At 38.5% G+C, this 21,750-nt stretch overlaps 2 protein-coding genes across 6 annotated transcripts in view; one reads left to right on the top strand and one right to left on the bottom strand.

The window, feature by feature from the left end:
- LOC134293232 (uncharacterized) overlaps nucleotides 1-21,750 on the bottom strand; it is a 183,464-nt gene that overhangs the window by 132,840 nt on the left and 28,874 nt on the right. The window lies entirely within an intron of this gene.
- Nucleotides 1-21,750, top strand: part of arhgef18 (Rho/Rac guanine nucleotide exchange factor 18) — a 120,735-nt gene that overhangs the window by 62,777 nt on the left and 36,208 nt on the right. For all 5 annotated transcript variants that reach the window (XM_062960198.1, XM_062960196.1, XM_062960197.1 and 2 more), the window contains 8 exons: nucleotides 2,457-2,536; nucleotides 4,976-5,015; nucleotides 10,571-10,703; nucleotides 15,089-15,198; nucleotides 16,742-16,882; nucleotides 18,915-19,165; nucleotides 20,642-20,767; nucleotides 20,892-21,009. In XM_062960198.1, coding sequence (XP_062816268.1) covers nucleotides 2,457-2,536; nucleotides 4,976-5,015; nucleotides 10,571-10,703; nucleotides 15,089-15,198; nucleotides 16,742-16,882; nucleotides 18,915-19,165; nucleotides 20,642-20,767; nucleotides 20,892-21,009 — 999 coding nt within the window. The remainder of the gene's footprint in view (nucleotides 1-2,456; nucleotides 2,537-4,975; nucleotides 5,016-10,570; nucleotides 10,704-15,088; nucleotides 15,199-16,741; nucleotides 16,883-18,914; nucleotides 19,166-20,641; nucleotides 20,768-20,891; nucleotides 21,010-21,750) is intronic.

The following is a 21,750-nucleotide window of genomic DNA, read 5'->3' on the forward strand; positions in this document are numbered from 1 at the left end:
GGTGCGGTTTTCTTGTACTGATTCTGCTCTAGTTTGTAGTGCGGTTTTCTTGTACTGATTCTGCTCTAGTTTGTAGTGCGGTTTTCTTGTACTGTTTCTGCTCTAGTTTGTAGTGCGGTTTTCTTGTACTGTTTCTGCTCTATTTTGTAGTGCGGTTTTCTTGTACTGGTTTTTTGTCTGCTGTGCTTTGAGGAGTTTCTGAATTTTTGACTTCAATCCAAGCAGGTTCTTCACTTTGCTTTCCATATTCTGCCAGGGCATGTTCTTCTTCTTTGACTGCTTGTTTGACTTGTAAGAGTCCTCTGCCTCCTGATCTTCGAGGCAGATATAGCCGGTCAACATCACTGCGGGGGTGCAGTGAATGATGTATTATTATTATTATTATTATTATTATTAGTATTAGTATTATTAGTATTATTAGTATTGTATTTATATATGCTGCTCTGAGTTGCTTCTCTCCATGGGGGAGGAGGGAGGAAGAATCTGGATGGCAATCTTCCCCTTGGCTGGGAAACTTCAAGCAGAATGGCTTTGAGGCGGAAGAAGCCAGTGGTGTCCCGGTCTCTGCTTTTGCTCTTTTTGACTTCCTGGATGCTCCGAATGCCTTTCAGGGTGAGGTCAGGCCTTGGGAGTTCCTGGTCTCCAAACCTGCTTAAACCAGACTCTGGTTTGGGTCCGAACTTGTTCAGGCCGGCCGAGAGGGCGAGGAAAGAAAAAAGAGCCCAAAACTGTGGGCAGAGCAGATTTATTATTATTATTATTATTATTATTATTATTATTATTATTATTATTATTATTATTTTATTATGACACAGCAAACAAGATAGATATGCTGGATTTCGTATCACAAAATCGCAAGTCGAACACATTATTATTATTATTATTATTATTATTACTATTTTATTGTATGACACAGCAAACAAGATAGATATGCTGGATTTCGTATCACAAAATCACAAGTCGAACACATTATTATTATTATTATTTTATTGTATGACACAGCAAACAAGATAGATATGCTGGATTTCGTATCACAAAATCGCAAGTCGAACACATTATTATTATTATTATTATTATTATTATTATTACTATTTTATTGTATGACACAGCAAACAAGATAGATATGCTGGATTTCGTATCACAAAATCACAAGTCGAACACATTATTATTATTATTATTTTATTGTATGACACAGCAAACAAGATAGATATGCTGGATTTCGTATCACAAAATCTCAAGTCGAACACATTATTATTATTATTATTTTATTGTATGACACAGCAAACAAGATAGATATGCTGGATTTCGTATCACAAAATCACAAGTCGAACACATTATTATTATTATTATTTTATTGTATGACACAGCAAACAAGATAGATATGCTGGATTTCGTATCACAAAATCACAAGTCGAACACATTATTATTATTATTATTTTATTGTATGACACAGCAAACAAGATAGATATGCTGGATTTCGTATCACAAAATCACAAGTCGAACACATTATTATTATTATTATTTTATTGTATGACACAGCAAACAAGATAGATATGCTGGATTTCGTATCACAAAATCACAAGTCGAACACATTATTATTATTATTATTTTATTGTATGACACAGCAAACAAGATAGATATGCTGGATTTCGTATCACAAAATCACAAGTCGAACACATTATTATTATTATTATTAATATTATTATTATTTTATTGTATGACACAGCAAACAAGATAGATATGCTGGATTTCGTATCACAAAATCTCAAGTCGAACACATTATTATTATTATTATTATTTATATTATGAAACAGCAAACAAGATAGATATGCTGGATTTCGTATCACAGAATCACAAGTCGAACTCTTCCCAAGTGTCTAGGACTGTGTGATGTATTTTCGGATGATGCTGCAGATCCCAGTCGGGTGGCCTTTTGCAGTTGGCAGATCGTGATTTTGTCAATGTCTATTGTTTCCAAATGCCAGCTGAGATCTTTTGGCATGGCACCCAGTGTGCCCATCACCACCGGGACCACCTACACTGGTTTCTGCCAGAGTCTTTGAAGTTCAATCTTGAGGTCCTGAGAGCGGCTGAGTTTTTCCTGCTGTTTTTCACCTGGGATGGCAACATCAATGACCCAAACCTTTTTCTTTTCCACAACTGTGATGTCTGGTGTGTTGTGTTCCAGAACTTTGTTTGCTGTGTCATAATAAAATAATAATAATAATAATAATAATAATAATAATAATAATAATAATAACAACAACAACATAGGGACTAAGACCATCTAGTCCAACCCCTCCTGCCCTCGTGCTGGAAATGCACAATGAAAACCCTCTCAACAGATGGCCATCCAGCCTCAATAATCAAATTGATTGACAATTGAACCTGATGGTATACATTTCTGGCTTGGCCTCATAGCACCCAAGGCTGAGTCTCTCCTTCTTCCTTTGCAGACTGCACGACCATCATCCACAGAAGCGGCAAGAGCCTCTCCCCTGAAGGCAGCATCACCAGCAGCAGCAGCAGGCTCAAGGTAGGACTGCAACTCCCACACTCCCTGCCACTAAGTCCAAAACACAAATGGATCTTTGCATTCCGTACGAAAGATGGAGAAGGTGATGCAGTTGGGTTTTGTTTTTTTCTCACCAAGGAGTGCTTTGGTCTGCATAGAATAGAATAACTCAAAGGAGACTCAAAGCAGCCACAGTAGAGTCTCACTTATCCAACATTCGCTTATCCAACGTTCTGGATTATCCAACACATTTTTGTAGTCAATGTTTTCAATATATCGTGATATTTTGGTGCTAAATTCATAAATACAGTAATTACTACATAGCATTACTGCGCATTGAACTACTTTTTCTGTCAAATTTGTTGTCTAACATGATGTTTTGGTGCTTCATTTGTAAAATCAAAACCTAATTTGATGTTTAATAGGCTTTTCCTTAATCCCTCCTCATTATCCAACATATTCGCTTATCCAACATTCTGCTGGCCCGTTTATGTTGGATAAGTGAGACTCTACTGTACTTACTTACTTAAAATCTGATAATCTGTATTTGATAGGCAGTATGGAAGAGGCCTAAGTGAGGCCTAACTCTGCCTGTCCCCTGGGCTGAGTGGTTGCTAGGAGACCAAGTGAGCGGAGCTTAGCCTTCTAACTGGCAGCAATTGGATAAATTGTTTAATAGACTTTTCCATGATCCCTCCTTATTATCCAACATATTAACTTATCCAACATTCTGCTGCCCCTTTTATGTTGGATAAGTGAGACTCTACTGTATGTGTCTAGTATTAGGATTAGAATGTATTATCATTATGTTATATATTACTAGCTGTGCCCGGCCATGTGTTGCTGTGGCGAAGTCTGGTGGTTTGGGAAATAAAGTATTGACAAATTGGTGGTAGTTAAAGGTAAAGGGTAAAGGTTTTCCCCTGACATTAAGTCCATTATAAATGGGTTATATAGCTCGAGTCTACACTGCCATATAATCCAGTTCAAATCTGATAATTTGTATTTTATAGGCAGTGTGGAAGAGGCCAAAGTGAGGCCTAACTCTGCCTGTCCCCCGGGCTGAGTGGGTTGCTAGGAGACCAAGTGGGCGGAGCTTAGCCCTCTCAGTGGCAGCAATTGGATAAAAACAATTCTCCCTCTCCCTCTAATTAGGACTTTATTTTTATTTCCTTTTTGTTGTATCAACCTAGAGGCGTGGATGATGGGTTGTGTTGTCAATTTTCGAGGTTGTGGGGTGTTTAGTTTTGTTGTTTTGGCGGTCGCCAGGATTCCATCACTCTTTTATATACAGTAGAGTCTCACTTATCCAACGTAAATGGGCTGGCGGAACGTTGGATAAGCGAATATGTTGGATAATAAGGAGGGATTAAGGAAAAGCCTTTTACACATCAAATTAGGTTATGATTTTACAAATTAAGCACCAAAACATATATATATATATATATATATATATATATATATCTGTATTCTCAATTCACTTCTGACACAATAAATAAATTGGCATATTATACAACAAATTTGACAGAAAAAGTAGTTCAATAGGCAGTAATGCTATGTAGTAATTACTGTTTTTACGAATTTAGCACCAAAATATCACGATGTATTGAAAACATTGACTACTGGATAAACCAGAACGTTGGATAAGCGAGTGTTGGATAAGTGAGACTCTACTGTACCAATAAAATTACATTGAGGCATCAGTAAGTTAAATGTTTTTGAATATTTACATAGATAAGACTGTCCAACTCGGATCAAATCATGATTCTCATCTTCTTCAATGAAATTGTGCTTATGTATCCTTTTAATAATAATAGAGTAAAATAATGCATGTAATAATAATAATAATAATAAATACAGGAAAATAATACAAGTAATAATAAATAGAGTAAAATAATAAACGCAATAATAATACAGTAGAGTCTCACTTATCCAAGCTAAACGGGCCGGCAGAAGCTTGGATAAGCGAATAACTTGGATAATAAGGAGAGATTACGGAAAAGCCTATTAAACATCAAATTAGGTTATGATTTTACAAATTAAGCACCAAAACATATATATATATATATATATATCTGTATTCTCAATTCACTTCTGACACAATAAATAAATTGGCATATTATACAACAAATTTGACAGAAAAAGTAGTTCAATAGGCAGTAATGCTATGTAGTAATTACTGTATTTACGAATTTAGCACCAAAATATCACGATGTATTGAAAACATTGACTACAAAAATGCGTTGGATAATCCAGAACGTTGGATAAGCGAGACTCTACTGTATATAGATTGTACATATAGTTTATTGTTATGTTTATTTATAAACATTAGAATTAAATATCATTATTCAAACTAAATACATATTGAGACGACATGTGTGTGTTATATATACTGTATATTTCCATGCCTTGCTATTATCAGAGCAGCTTAAATTCTCATTTATTTCTTTTCCTTTACAGCAAAAGGATTTGCAGCTCTGCCCTCCTAATTCTTTGCAAGGTACGGAAGGTTTCCATTACTACGAACTCTGCCTTGTTTCCTCGCTGTCTTTGTCTTCAAACCTGGGAAGAGTCGAGAATATTCCCTTCTTATTTTTAGCCGGCTTTGCAAGCCTCGCGGGGAGGAAATGGGAGAAATCAGAGGCGAGGGGGAAGGATCGATAGGTTGGCTTCGCACCAATTGCTTGCTATGAAAATAAGGGGGAGAGAAAAAGATATTTCCAGAAGGCCGTGCGGTTTGTGAAAGCGCGACAAGGAGGGATTCGAATAATAGAAGGGACCTCTTAAGGCCATCTAGTCCAACCCTCTTCTGCCTTCGGGCAGGAAACGCACCAGAAATAGTGTCTGGATCAACAGATGTCATAGTGTCATAATAATAATAATAATAATAATAATAATAATAATAATAATAATAATAATAATAATGACATTGACAAAATTACAGTCTGCCAACTGCAAAAGGCCACCCTACTGGGATCGGCACACATCATCCGAAAATACATCACACAGTCCTAGACACTTGGGAAGAGTTCGACTTGTGATTTTGTGATACGAAATCCAGCATATCTGTCTTGTTTGCTGTGTCATAATAAAATAATAATAATAATAATATTAATAATGACATTGACAAAATTACAATCTGCCAACTGCAAAAGGCCACCGTACTGGGATCTTGTGATACGAAATCCAGCATATCTATCTTGTTTGCTGTGTCATAATAATAATAATAATAATAATAATAATAATAATACATCACACAGTCCTAGACACTTGGGAAGTGTTCGACTTGTGTGATGTATTTTCAGATTATTATTATTATTATTTTTATTAGGAAGTGTTCGACTTGTGATTCTGTGATACGAAATCCAGCATATTTGTCTTGTTTGCTGTGTCATAATAAAATAATAATAATAATAATAATAATAATAATAATAATAATAATAATAATAATAATACATCACACAGTCCTAGACACTTGGGAAGTGTTCGACTTGTGATTTTGTGATACGAAATCCAGCATATCTGTCTTGTTTGCTGTGTCATAATAATAATAATAATAATAATAATAATAATTTTGTGATACGAAATCCCAAGTCGAACACTTTCCAAGTGTCTAGGACTGTATGATGTATTATTATTATTATTATTATTATTATCATCATCATCATCATCATCATTAATATTATTGAGGCAGGATGGCCATTGTTGGGAGGGCTTTGATTGTGCTTTACCTGCATGAAGTCAGAAGGGGATGGACTAGGTGGCCCACGTGGTCTCTTCCAAGCCTCTCCCTCCCTCTTTGCAAGGGATCGATTTTTCCCAGCATCCTGAGGACGGTGCTAATTGAACTCAAGACAAACGTCCCCAGCCTCCTCCCAGGAAGCCTCCGAGCCTGTAAAAATAAAATGTGGGGTGTAAGAGAGGCGAGCAAAGGCCACACAAAATTATTATTACTATTATTTTATTATGACACAGCAAACAAGACAGATATGCTGGATTTCGTTTCACAAAATCCCAAGTCGAACACTTCCCAAGTGTCTGGGACTGTGTGATGTATTTTCGGATGATGCGTGCAGATCCCAGTCGGGTGGCCTTTTGCACTTGGCAGATCGTAATTTTGTCAATGTCTATTGTTTCCAAATGCCGGCTGAGATCTTTTGGCACGGCACCCAGTGTGCCCATCACCACCGGGACCACCTGCACTGGTTTCTGCCAGAGTCTTTGCAGTTCAGTCTTGAGGTCCTGGTAGCGGCTGAGTTTTTCCTGTTGTTTTTCGTCAATGCGACTGTCACCTGGGATGGCAACATCCATGATCCAAACCTTTTTCTTTTCCACAACTGTGATGTCTGGTGTGTTGTGTTCCAGAACTTTGTCAGTCTGGATTCGGAAGTCCCACAGTATCTTTGCCTGCTCATTTTCCAAGACTTTTGCAGGTTTGTGATCCCATCAGTTCTTTGCTGCTGGGAGGTGGTACGTGAGGCATAAGTTCCAATGAATCATTTGGGCCACATAGTTGTGCCTCTGTTTGTAGTCTGTCTGTGCGGTTTTCTTACAGCAGCTGAGGAGATGATCAATGGTTTCATCAGCTTCCTTGCACAGTCTGCATTTTGGGTCATCAGCTGATTTTTCGATCTTGGCCTTGTTTGCCTTTGTCCTGATGTCTTGCTCCTGGGCTGCAAGGATCAGGCCTTCTGTCTCCTCCTTCAGGGTCCCATTCGTGAGCCAGAGCCAGGTCTTCTCCTTGTCAGCTTTTCCTTCAATTTTGTCAAGGAACTTTCCATGCAATGTTTTGTGGTGCCAGCTGTCAGCTCTAGTTTGTAGTGTGGTTTTCTTGTACTGGTTTTTTGTCTGCTGTGCTTTGAGGAGTTTCTTATTATGACACAGCAAACAAGATAGACATGCTGGATTTCGTATCACAAAATCACAAGCCAAACACTTCCCAAGTGTCTAGGACTGTGTGATGTATATTATTATTATTATTATTATTATTATTATTATTATTATGACACAGCAAACAAGATAGATATGCTGGATTTCGTATCACAAAATCACAAGTCGAACACTTCCCAAGTGTCTAGGACTGTGTGATGTATTTTCGGATGAAATCCAGCATATCTATCTTGTTTGCTGTGTAATAATAATAATAATAGTTACGATTATAAAATTACGATCTGCCAACTGCAAAAGGCCACCCCGCTGGGATCTGCAGCATCATCCGAAAATACATCACACAGTCCTAGACACTTGGGAAGTGTTCGACTTGTGATTTTTTGATACGAAATCCAGCATATCTATCTGGTTTGCTGTGTCATAATAAAATAATAATAATAATAATAACTAATACAACAAAAACAATAATATAAAAAACCTTTTAATGTAATTATAAAATAATAAACAATAATAGTAATGTATAATAATATAATAATAAAACCAATTATAATCATAATATAATATTATATAGTAATATAATAATAAAACAACTAGAATAATGTGCTGATATAATAAATAATAAAAACAACTAGAATAATAATATAATAATTTATATCCTGTATATATAAATGTAATGTGTGTTTTTCCCATGGAGTAAACAACAAAACCACTAAACCAAATTGCACCAAATTTGGCCACAAAAGACATAGTCACCTAATCAATAATATAATATAATATACAGTAGAGTCTCACTTATCCAACACTCGCTTATCCAACGTTCTGGATTATCCAACACATTTTTGTAGTCAATGTTTTCAATATATCGTGATATTTTGGTGCTAAATTCGTAAATACAGTAATTACTACGTAGCATTACTGCGTATTGAACTACTTTTTCTGTCAAATTTGTTGTCTAACATGATGTTTTGGTGCTTAATTTGTAAAACCATAACCTAATTTGATGTTTAATAGGCTTTTCCTTAATCCCTCCTTATTATCCAAGATATTCGCTTATCCAAGCTTCTGCCGGCCCGTTTAGCTTGGATAAGTGAGACTCTACTGTAACGAATACAACAAAAACAATAATATAAAAAACCTTTTAATGTAATTAAATAATAAACAATAATAGTAATGTATAATAATATAATAAATAATAAAACCAAATATAATCTTAATATAATAATATGATATTATATAGTAATATAATAATGAAACAACTTGAATAATGTGATGATATAATAAATAATAAGAACAACTAGGATAATAATATAATAATTTATATATACAGTAGAGTCTCACTTATCCAACATAAATGGGTTGGCAGAATGTTGGATAAGCGAATATGTTGGATAATAAGGAGGCATTAAGGAAAAGCCTATTAAACATCAAATTAGGTTATGATTTTACAAATTAAGCACCAAAACATCATGTTAGACAACAAATTTGGCAGAAAAAGTAGTTCAATACGTTGTAATGCTATGTAGTAATTACTGTATTTATGGATTTAGTACCAAAATATCACGATATATTGAAAACATTGACTACAAAAATGTGTTGGATAATCCAGAACGTTGGATAAGCGAGTGTTGGATAAGTGAGACTCTACTGTACTATAATAACAGAAAATAACTAAAAATAATACAAGAAAATAATAAAATATAATAAATAAAAAGATAAAAGATGAAATACTATAATAACAGAAAATAACTAAGAATAATACAAGAAAATAATAAAATATAATAAATAAAAAGATAAAAGATGAAATACTATAATAACAGAAAATAACTAAGAATAATACAAGAAAATAATAAAATATAATAAATAAAAAGATAAAAGTTGAAATACTATAACAGAAAATAACTAAGAATAATACAAGAAAATAATAAAATATAATAAATAAAAAGATAAAAGATAAAATACTATAATAACAGAAAATAACTAAAAATAATACAAGAAAATAATAAAATATAATAAATAAAAAGATAAAAGATGAAATACTATAATAACAGAAAATAACTAAGAATAATACAAGAAAATAATAAAATATAATAAATAAAAAGATAAAAGATGAAATACTATAATAACAGAAAATAACTAAAAATAATACAAGAAAATAATAAAATATAATAAATAAAAAGATAAAAGATAAAATATTATAACAGAAAATAACTAAAAATAATACAAGAAAATAATAAAATATAATAAATAAAAAGATAAAAGATAAAATACTATAATGACAGAAAATAACTAAAAATAATACAAGAAAATAATAAAATATAATAAATAAAAAGATGAAATACTATAATAACAGAAAATAACTAAGAATAATACAAGAAAATAATAAAATATAATAAATAAAAAGATAAAAGATGAAATACTATAATAACAGAAAATAACTAAGAATAATACAAGAAAATAATAAAATATAATAAATAAAAAGATAACTTGCAATAAAATTAATTAAAAAATACAAATAAAAATTACACAGCCATTTTAAACCAATACCACCACCACTTTGCCACAGCAACGCGTGGCCGGACACAGCTAGTGATATAATAAAATAATAATAGTAATATAATACCGGCTGTTCATTGAAGTCCAAAACTCTTGGAGGGAGGACCAAAGTTGATCTTGTCTTAGATCCTCGCTGCAACGGCTGGACCATTTGCTCCGTTTGCCGAGGGCGTCGCTAAAATTGAGCCTTGCCGGCTGGATCCCTTTGCCCGATGCGATTGATTTGTTTCTGCCGCGTCTCGAAACGGCGCCCTCCGGGGTGCCCTGGCCTTGTTAATTTGTCTCGGGCAGGAGGCCGGCCCGCTCTCCTTTCTAGACATTTCTCGAAGGTGTGAAGCGGAGGTATATAAAGCCGGAGGAGGCGCGCTTGCTCGGCCGCCGGGTCTGCCGACATGGGGAGCACCAGCTCCAAGGGGGGCGCCGTCGAGGGCCCCTCGGAGCCGCCGCACTCCTGCAGCTCCTTCTCCCGCGACTGGAACGAGAGCCTCTCCTTGGAGAACGAGCTGCTGACCTCCCGCGTGCTGTCGACCCTCCTCCGGCCGCAGGGCCCCCGGGCGGGGCTCCCCTTGACCCCCCGCTTCCTCAGCGCCAACTCTGCCTTTGCCTCCATAGCCGCCTCGCTCCGGGAGCAGCACCACCACGTGCACCCGCCGGCCGGACACGATGGAGGAAGCGGCATGACCGTCCTCGGCCAGAGGGGAGCCTCCTCGCCGTCCGCCCTGAGTGCCGCCGCCGGTCAGCTTGGGTGAGTCGCACTCCCTTCCCGCACTCGAGCTTTGGGGCGTTGTGACGTTTCCGGGCTGTACGGTTAACGTGATCTTGCAGCATTTGCTCCTTGGTGTTGTCGAAGGCTTTCGTGGCCGGAATCACTGGGTTGCTGCGAGTTTTCCAGGCTGCATGGCCATGTTCTCTTTCTTAATAAATATGATTTTTGTAGTATACATAATCTAAAATGATAATGGAATCACGGCACCGGACAAAACAACTAAACTAAACGCCGCACAACCTCGAAAATTGACAGCACAACTTCTCATCCATGCCTCTACGTTCATACAATAAAAAGAAAAGAAAAATGAAGTCCTAGCCACAGCAACGCGTGGCCAGGCACAGCTATCTATATATATAAAAGGGTAATGGGATCACGGCACCGGACAAAACAACTAAACTAAACGCCCCACAACCTCGAAAATTGACAGCACAACCTCTCATCCACGCCTCTACGTTCATACAACAAAAAGAAAAGAAAAATGAAGTCCTAGCCACAGCAACGCGTGGCCAGGCATAGCTATCTATATATATAAAAGGGTAATGGGATCACGGCACCGGACAAAACAACTAAACTAAACGCCCCACAACCTCGAAAATTCACAGCACAACCTCTCATCCACGCCTCTACGTTCATACAACAAAAAGAAAAGAAAAATTAAGTCCTAGCCACAGCAACGCGTGTCCGGGCACAGCTAGTCTATATATATATATATATAAAAGGGTAATGGAATCACGGCACCGGACAAAACAACTAAACTGGCTATAGGATGGTCCTCAGATACATATATGGATGATTGGATATAGGATGGTCATCAGATACATATATGGATGATTGGCTATAGGATGGTCATCAGATACATATATGGAGGATTGGATATAAAATTATCATCAGATAGATAGGTTGATGATTGGATATAGGATGGTCATTAGATACATATATGGATGATTGGATATGGGATGGTCATCAGATACATATATGGAGGATTGGATATAGGATGGTCATTAGATACATATATGGATGATTGGCTATAGGATGGTCATCAGATACATATATGGAGGATTGGATATAGGATGGTCATTAGATACATATATGGATGATTGGATATAGGATGGTCATCAGATAGATAGATGATTGGATATAGCATGGTTATCAGATACATATATCGATGATTGGCTATAGGATGGTCATCAGATACATATATCGATGATTGGCTATAGGATGGTTATCAGATACATATATGGATGATTGGATATAGGATGATCATCAGATAGATAGATGATTGGATATAGCATGGTCATCAGATACATACATGGATGATTGGATATAGGATAGTCATCAGATAGATAGATGATTGGATATAGGATGGTCATCAGATACATATATCGATGATTGGCTATAGGATGGTCATCAGATACCTATATGGATGATTGGATATAGGATGATCATCAGATACCTATATGGATGATTGGCTATAGGATGATCATCAGATACCTATATGGATGATTGGCTATAGGATGGTCATCAGATACCTATATGGATGATTGGATATAGGATGATCATCAGATACCTATATGGATGATTGGATATAGGATGGTCATCAGATATCAGCTCACCACAGCCGCTCCTGAATGAACACACAAGACTCTCTGTGATATCACCAGAAACTTTTACTGTAGGAAACATGAACATCAGAAAAGCCAAGAATGGGATACTACGGCCAACCCTCCTTTATATACCCTCCCCCTCATTTGAACAGTCTCTTCCCGCTCAGTAAAACCCCGCGCAAATTCCCCGCCAAGTCCAGCAGCCGTTTCTTCTCCAAGTCCTGAGCCGCAGGTGTCTTATCAATGTCAGTGACCCTGAAACTCAGAGCCACATCCAGGCTCTAGTAGCAGGGTTCTGACACCTATATGGATGATTGGATATAGGATGATCATCAGATACCTATATAGATGATTGGATATAGGATGATCATCAGATACCTATATGGATGATTGGCTATAGGATGGTCATCAGATACCTATATGGATGATTGGATATAGGATGATCATCAGATAGATAGGTTGATGATTGGATATAGGATGGTCATCAGATACATATATGGATGATTGGATATAGGATGGTCATCAGATACATATATGGATGATTGGCTATAGGATGGTCATCAGATACATATATGGAGGATTGGATATAAAATTATCATCAGATAGATAGGTTGATGATTGGATATAGGATGGTCATTAGATACATATATGGATGATTGGATATGGGATGGTCATCAGATACATATATGGAGGATTGGATATAGGATGGTCATTAGATACATATATGGATGATTGGCTATAGGATGGTCATCAGATACATATATGGAGGATTGGATATAGGATGATCATCAGATACCTATATGGATGATTGGCTATAGGATGATCATCAGATACCTATATGGATGATTGGATATAGGATGGTCATCAGATACCTATATGGATGATTGGATATAGGATGATCATCAGATACCTATATGGATGATTGGCTATAGGATGGTCATCAGATACCTATATGGATGATTGGATATAGGATGATCATCAGATACCTATATGGATGATTGGATATAGGATGGTCATCAGATACCTATATGGATGATTGGATATAGGATGATCATCAGATACCTATATGGATGATTGGATATAGGATGATCATCAGATACCTATATAGATGATTGGATATAGGATGATCATCAGATACCTATATGGATGATTGGATATAGGATGGTCATCAGATACCTATATGGATGATTGGATATAGGATGATCATCAGATACCTATATGGATGATTGGCTATAGGATGGTCATCAGATACCTATATGGATGATTGGATATAGGATGATCATCAGATACCTATATGGATGATTGGATATAGGATGATCATCAGATACCTATATGGATGATTGGATATAGGATGGTCATTAGATACATATATGGATGATTGGATATGGGATGGTCATCAGATACATATATGGAGGATTGGATATAGGATGGTCATTAGATACATATATGGATGATTGGCTATAGGATGGTCATCAGATACATATATGGAGGATTGGATATAGGATGATCATCAGATACCTATATGGATGATTGGCTATAGGATGATCATCAGATACCTATATGGATGATTGGATATAGGATGGTCATCAGATACCTATATGGATGATTGGATATAGGATGATCATCAGATACCTATATGGATGATTGGCTATAGGATGGTCATCAGATACCTATATGGATGATTGGATATAGGATGATCATCAGATACCTATATGGATGATTGGATATAGGATGGTCATCAGATACCTATATGGATGATTGGATATAGGATGATCATCAGATACCTATATGGATGATTGGATATAGGATGATCATCAGATACCTATATAGATGATTGGATATAGGATGATCATCAGATACCTATATGGATGATTGGATATAGGATGGTCATCAGATACCTATATGGATGATTGGATATAGGATGATCATCAGATACCTATATGGATGATTGGCTATAGGATGGTCATCAGATACCTATATGGATGATTGGATATAGGATGATCATCAGATACCTATATGGATGATTGGATATAGGATGGTCATCAGATACCTATATGGATGATTGGATATAGGATGATCATCAGATACCTATATGGATGATTGGATATAGGATGATCATCAGATACCTATATAGATGATTGGATATAGGATGATCATCAGATACCTATATGGATGATTGGCTATAGGATGGTCATCAGATACCTATATGGATGATTGGATATAGGATGATCATCAGATAGATAGGTTGATGATTGGATATAGGATGGTCATCAGATAGATAGGTTGATGATTGGATATAGGATGGTCATCAGATACATATATGGATGATTGGATATAGGATGGTCATCAGATACATATATGGATGATTGGATATAGGATGGTCATCAGATACATATATGGATGATTGGATATAGGATGGTCATCAGATACATATATGGATGATTGGATATAGGATGGTCATCAGATACATATATGGATGATTGGATATAGGATGGTCATCAGATACATATATGGAGGATTGGATATAAAATTATCATCAGATAGATAGGTTGATGATTGGATATAGGATGGTCATTAGATACATATATGGATGATTGGATATGGGATGGTCATCAGATACATATATGGATGATTGGATATAGGATGGTCATCAGATAGATAGGTTGATGATTGGATATAGGATGGTCATCAGATACATATATGGATGATTGGCTATAGGGTGGTCATCAGATCAGCCTTTCCTTTTTGACCCTTCAGACTCACCGGGGGAGAGATGGACGAAGGGGATTCTTCCGGCCTCGCCAGGCTCAAACCGGCCACCGACGATGCGGTCTCCCTGTCGACCTCGGAATCGGTCTTCGTGGAAGGTACTGAAAGGGCTCTTGCGCATCTCAAGCCTCGCGTGCCATCGAATTCATTTTTTTTATTTACAGTATGTATATTCCGCCCTTCTTTCTCACCCCGGACTCAGGGCGGATCGCAATGCACATAGACATGACAAACATTCGACATATATAGACAGACACAGAGGCAATTTAACATTTCCCAGCTTCTGGCTTCACGAGGGTATATTTATTTATTTACATCATTTATATTCCGCCCTTCTTTCTCACCCCGAAGGGGACTCAGGGCGGATCACATTACACATATTAGGCCAGGGGTCCCCAAACTTTTTAAGCAGGGGGCCGGTCCACAATCCTTCAGACTGTAGAGGGGCCGAATTATCATTTGGGAAAAAAAAACTGAACAAATTCCTGTGCACACTGCACATGTCTTATTTGTAATGCAAAACAACAACAACAATGAAAGAACAATACAATGTTTAAAAACGAAAACAATTGTAAACAACATAAACCTATCAGGATTTCAATGTGAAGTGTGGGCCTCCTTCAGGCCAATGAGATAGTCAAGTTAAGTAGGATTGTTGTTGTTGTTGTGTGACTTCAAGTCATTTCAGACTTTGGGCGAGCCTAAGTCTAAAATTATTTATTTATTCATTTACTACATTTATTTCTTATTTATATCCCGCCCTTCTCACCCCGAAGGGGACTCAGAGAAGCTGTATGTACATACAATATATTATTGCTATATTATTAGCGTAGCACAATATTAGCCTTATATATTACTATATTGAACTATACCACTATACTGTAATATATGTAATATATAATGTATAATTAATATTATTATATGGTATTATTATTAGTATTATATTGTATAACATTATATTACTATCAATATTATATGTATATACAATATATTATATTATTAAAAATGATATAAAAATATTACATTATAAAACTGAGGTTGGGGGCCAGATAAATGACCTTGGAGGGCCGCATCCGGCCCCCGGCCTTAGTTTGGGGACCCCTGTATTAGGCAAACATTCAATGCCTTTTTAACACAGGACAAAGACGAACAACATAGCTCCGAGCGGGCCTCGAACTTATGACCTCCTGGTCAGTGACTCATTGCTCTCCCGTCTGCGCCACAGCCCCGGGCTGTATACTCGATTCTCGCCACAGGGGGAGCTGCCGCTTCACCGTCCACTTGTGACATCAAATCCTTGATGGAGTACTTCCTCATTCCTTTCCATACGCGGTGTCGTAAATTAGTTAAATTAGCCTTTCCGCATAAAGTGGTACCTATATTACCTACACAACACATGCAACTGTCTTTCGGGCTGCATAGGTCAACACCAAGCTAGACTATTAATGGTCCTGGGCTGGCTTTGGACTCGTAACCTCTTGGTCAGTAGTGATTTGTAGCAGCTGACTACTAACCAGCTGCACCACAGCCCGGTCAACAGCCCGAATCATCACCTGATGATGACCTTAAGCAGCTCAGGGAAGGAAGGCCGTCTCTAAGTGCCGGTCCACCAAGACTGACCGTTCCCTGTTTCCTTCCCAGATGGCCACTTGGCCTCGTTGCGGAACGAGCTGGAAGCAGACGCCCGGGAGTTCGAGGCCCAGTCGTGGAGCCTGGCGGTGGAGCCCTGGTTCTCCAAGGCCCAGGAGCGGGACACCGTCAAGCGGCAAGACGTCATCTACGGTACGATATTTATACTTATTTTAAAATAAACATTATTAATAATAGGGTTGTTGTGTGTCTTTCGGGCTGTGTGGCCATGTTCCAGAAGCATTCTCTCCTGACGTTTCGCCCACATCTATGGCAGGCATCCTCAGAGGTTGTGAGGTATGGAGAAAACTAAGCAAAGGGGTTAATATATATCTGTGGAAAGTCTAGGGTGAGAGAGGTCAGTGTGAATGTTGTGTAGTTAATCTCAAGAATCAGAACAGTAAATAAAAAGCAATACTCTGAAAACAGAGGATTTCCAGACATGAATCAACCAAGGGCAGTTAACGACTCTAAACAAAGGATGCCCCAGAGGCAGGAAGAAGACAGCAGATAAGCTTTTAAATGCTAATTAAAGTGATTAACTACACAACATTCACACTGACCTCTCTCACCCTAGACTTTCCACAGATATATATTTACCTCTTTGCTTAGTTTTCTCCATCCCTCACAACCTCTGAGGATGCCTGCCATAGATGTGGGCAAACGTCAGGAGAGAATGCTTCTGGAACATGGCCACACAGCCCGAAAGACACACAACAACCCTGTGATCCTGGCCATGAAAGCCTTCGACAACACATTATTAATAATATTTGTATTAATAATACCACCATAATATCATTTATTCAGGTGGCCTTTTGCAGCAGACAGGTGGTAATTTTGTCAGCGCTGATTGTTTTTAAGTGCAGGCCAAGATCTATATTATTATTATTATTATTATTATTATTATTATTTCCATTTAAAAATCCAAGTCCACATCAGCCGCACAAAATTATTATTATTGCTGTTATTTCCATTTAACCATTGTAAACACTTCCTTAACTTAAAAGAGCCATTGTCTCTGGTCAGGTAAACATGTTGTTTTCCACCACAAGAGTTAATCATTTGTCTCTGGTCGTGAATGTCAGCCGTTCAGCAACTCTTAATTATACTTCAGTTCCTTGTAGATTTCCAGGCTACATTTTTTAGGATGGCATCTCCCAACCTCTAGGTCCCAATAGGTGCAGTGTCATTCCATATCGTTCAGATCACACACACATCATTTATTCATGAGAAATAAATAATAATAATCTATATATATAAATGAGTGATGGCATCACGGCGACCCACAAAACAACAAAACTACAGGCCCCCCAACCTCGAAATTTGACAACACAACCCATCATCCACGCCTCTAGGTTGATACAACAAAAAGAAAAGAAAAATAAAGTCCTAATTAGAGAGAGAGGAATAATTGCTTTTATCCAATTGCTGCCAGTTAGAAGGCTAAGCTCCTCCAACTTGGTCTCCTAGCAACCCAATAAAAAATAATAATAAAAAACACTAAAAAATAATTAAAAACACTAAAAAAATTAATGCAATAAAATACTATAATAACAGAAAAAAACTAAAAATAATACAAGAAAATAATAAAATATAATAAATAAATAGATAATCTCTCTCTATATAAAAGAGTGATGGAATCACGGCACCAGACAAAACAACAAAACTACAGGCCCCCCAACCTCGAAATTTGACAACACAACCCATCATCCACGCCTCTAGGTTGATACAACAAAAAGAAAAGAAAAATAAAGTCCTACTTAGAGGGAGAGCAATAATTGTTTTTATCCAATTGCTGCCACTTAGAAGACTAAGCTCCGCCCACTTGGTCTCCTAGCAACCCACTCAGCCCCGTGTTAATAAAAGAATAAAAAATAAAATACATACAAATAATACAATAAAAATAATTAAAAACACTAAAAAAATTAATACAATAAAATACTATAACAAAATAACTGAAAATAATACAACAAAATAATGAAATATAATAAATAAAAAAGATAAGTTACAATAAAATTAATTTAAAAAAATACAGATAACGTCAAATAAAAATTCCACAACAACTTTTAACCAATACCACCACCACTTTGCCACAGCAACGCGTGGCTGGGCACAGCTAGTAATTAATAAAAAAAGAAGAGAAAGGCCGATTGTAACCTCCTCCTCTTTGCTTGGTTCCTTGCAGAGCTGATGCAGACAGAGATGCACCACGTCCGGACCCTGAAGATCCTGCTGAAGGTCTACTCGCGGGCTGTGCGGGAAGAGCTCCAGTCGGGCCCGGCCGCTGCTCAGCGCCTCTTCCCCTGCGTGGAGGATCTGCTGGAGCTCCACGCGGCCTTCTTCTCGCACCTCAAGGAGCGCCGGGCCCAGTCCCTGGAGGACGGCAGCCAGCGCAACTACGTCATTCAGCGCATCGGGGACCTCTTGGTGCAGCAGGTGAGGAAGGCCCTCTGCGTGTGTCTCTGCCTCTCTTTCGGAGATTGCAGAAAGGACAATGGGGGCCCTTTTGCGCATTGGAAGGTTGAGCACGGGCACACTAGAAGAACTTAAGGAGAGTTCTCTTGTTGGAGCTTCATTATTGTGACAATTATTACTAGTAAGTTTATTATTATTACTATTATGTTTATTATGGCAATTATTACTATTGTTATGTTTATTTATTTATTTATTTACAGTATTTATATTCCGCCCTTCTTTCTCACCCCGAAGGGGCCTCGGGGCGGATTACAATGAACACATATATGGCAAACATTCAATGCCAACAGACAAACAACATACATTAGACAAACTCAGAGGCATTTTTAACATTTTTCCAGCTTCACCATCCAGTAGTGACTGTACTTCCTCATTCCTTTCCTCGTGTTTTGCTGGCAGTTTTATGGTGTTGTAAATTAGCCTCCCGCATAAAGCGTTCCTAAATTTCCCTACTTGACAGGTGCAACTGTCTTTTGGGGCTGCATAGGTCAACAGCAAGCTGGGGATATTATTAATGGTCGGAGGCTTAACCCGACCCGGGCTTCGAACTCATGACCTCTCGGTCAGTAGTGATTTTATTGCAGCTGGTTACTAGCCAGCTGCGCCACAGCCCGGCCCCAATAATTGCCATAATAATGATATCTATTAAAATCTCTTGAAGTGTGGGCCGGGGGTCTGCAACTGATTAATAGCATTTCAATCTATTTGAATGGGAAAGTCTACTTTGAGAAAAGAGCGGTTTGAGTTAAGAGCTTGGTCACGGAATGAACGAAAACTCTTTTAAGTCAAGGTGTCCCTGGACCAGCTTAACGTCTCTCGGTACAAATATTTATTTATTTATTTACAGTATTTATATTCCGCCCTTCTTTCTCACCCCGAAGGGGACTCAGGGCGGATCACATTAAGTACATATAGGGCAAACATTCAATGCCTTAACATAGAACAAAGACAAGACAAACGCGGGGCTCCGAGCTGGCCTCGAACTCGTGACCTCTTGGTCAGAGTGATTTGTTGCAGCTGGTTGCTCAACAGCCTGCGCCAGTGTTGGTCAGAGACTGGATTTCAGTTTCCGTTTTCCCATATAGCTTCAGGTCATCCATGTACATGAGATGCGAAATTTTGTATTCCAGGTGCTCTCAATATTCAGGGCGGATTACAATGAACACCTATATGGCAAACATTCAATGCCTTAACATAGAACAAAGACAAGACAAACACGGGGCTCCGAGCTGGCCTCGAACTCATGACCTCTTGGTCAGAGTGATTTGTTGCAGCTGGTTGCTCAACAGCCTGCGCCACAGCCCGGCCTCTTGGAATAACATGTTGGAATAATGCATGAGTCTTGAGCTGGACCCGTGTGGTGCTGGGCCTTTGGAGGAGGGCTTAGCCAAGCCTTGCCTTGACCCCGCATGGTGACACCCCTGCTTCCCTTGGCAGTTTTCTGGCGAGACGGGCGAGCGGATGAAGGAGAAGTACGGGGTCTTCTGCAGCGGCCACGGCGAGGCCGTCGGCTACTACAAGGAGCTGATGCAGCAGAGCAAGAAGTTCCAGAACCTGATCAAGGTAGAGAGCGGAAGCGGGAGGAGAGCCTTCCCGTCTTCTTTCTCTTCCCCTCCCTCCCTCCCTCTCTCCCCTTCTTTCCTTCCTTCCTCCTTCCCTCCTTTTCCGCCTCTTCTTCCTTCCCTAGAGGATCAGCAACTCGTCCATCGTGCGGCGCCTGGGCATCCAGGAGTGCAACCTCCTCGTCACGCAGCGCATCACCAAGTACCCCGTCCTGCTGGAGCGCATCATCCACAACACGCAAGGTGCCCTGACGTCTCCTCATGTTGTTCTTGTTATTGTCGTTATTATTATTATTATTTTATTATGACACAGCAAACAAGACAGATATGCTGGATTTCGTATCACAAAACCACAAGTCGAACACTTCCCAAGTGTCTAGGACTGTGTGATGTATTTTCGGATGATGCTGCAGATCCCAGTAAGGTGGCCTTTTGCAGTTGGCAGATCGTAATTTTGTCAATGTCTATTGTTTCCAAATGCCGGCTGAGATCTTTTGGCACGGCACCCAGTGTGCCCATCACCACCGGGACCACCTGCACTGGTTTCTGCCAGAGTCTTTGCAGTTCAGTCTTGAGGTCCTGAGAGCGGCTGAGTTTTTCCTGTTGTTTTTCGTCAATGCGACTGTCACCTGGGATGGCAACATCAATGATCCAAACCTTGTTCTTTTCCACAACTGTAATGTCTGGTGTGTTGTGTTCCAGAACTTTGTCAGTCTGGATTCGGAAGTCCCACAGTATCTTTGCGTGCTCATTTTCCAAGACTTTTGCAGGTTTGTGATCCCACCAGTTCTTTGCTGTTGGGAGGTGGGACTTGAGGCATAAGTTCCAATGAATCCTTTGGGCCACATAGTTGTGCCTCTGTTTGTAGTCTGTCTGTGCGATTTTCTTACAGCAGCTGAGGATATGATCAATGGTTTCATCGGTTTCCTTGCACAGTCTGCATTTTGGGTCATCAGCTGATTTTTCGATCTTGGCCTTGATTGC

The sequence above is a fragment of the Anolis carolinensis genome, unplaced genomic scaffold (assembly GCF_035594765.1).
Source record: "Anolis carolinensis isolate JA03-04 unplaced genomic scaffold, rAnoCar3.1.pri scaffold_7, whole genome shotgun sequence".
In the NCBI taxonomy this organism is placed as follows: domain Eukaryota; kingdom Metazoa; phylum Chordata; class Lepidosauria; order Squamata; family Dactyloidae; genus Anolis; species Anolis carolinensis.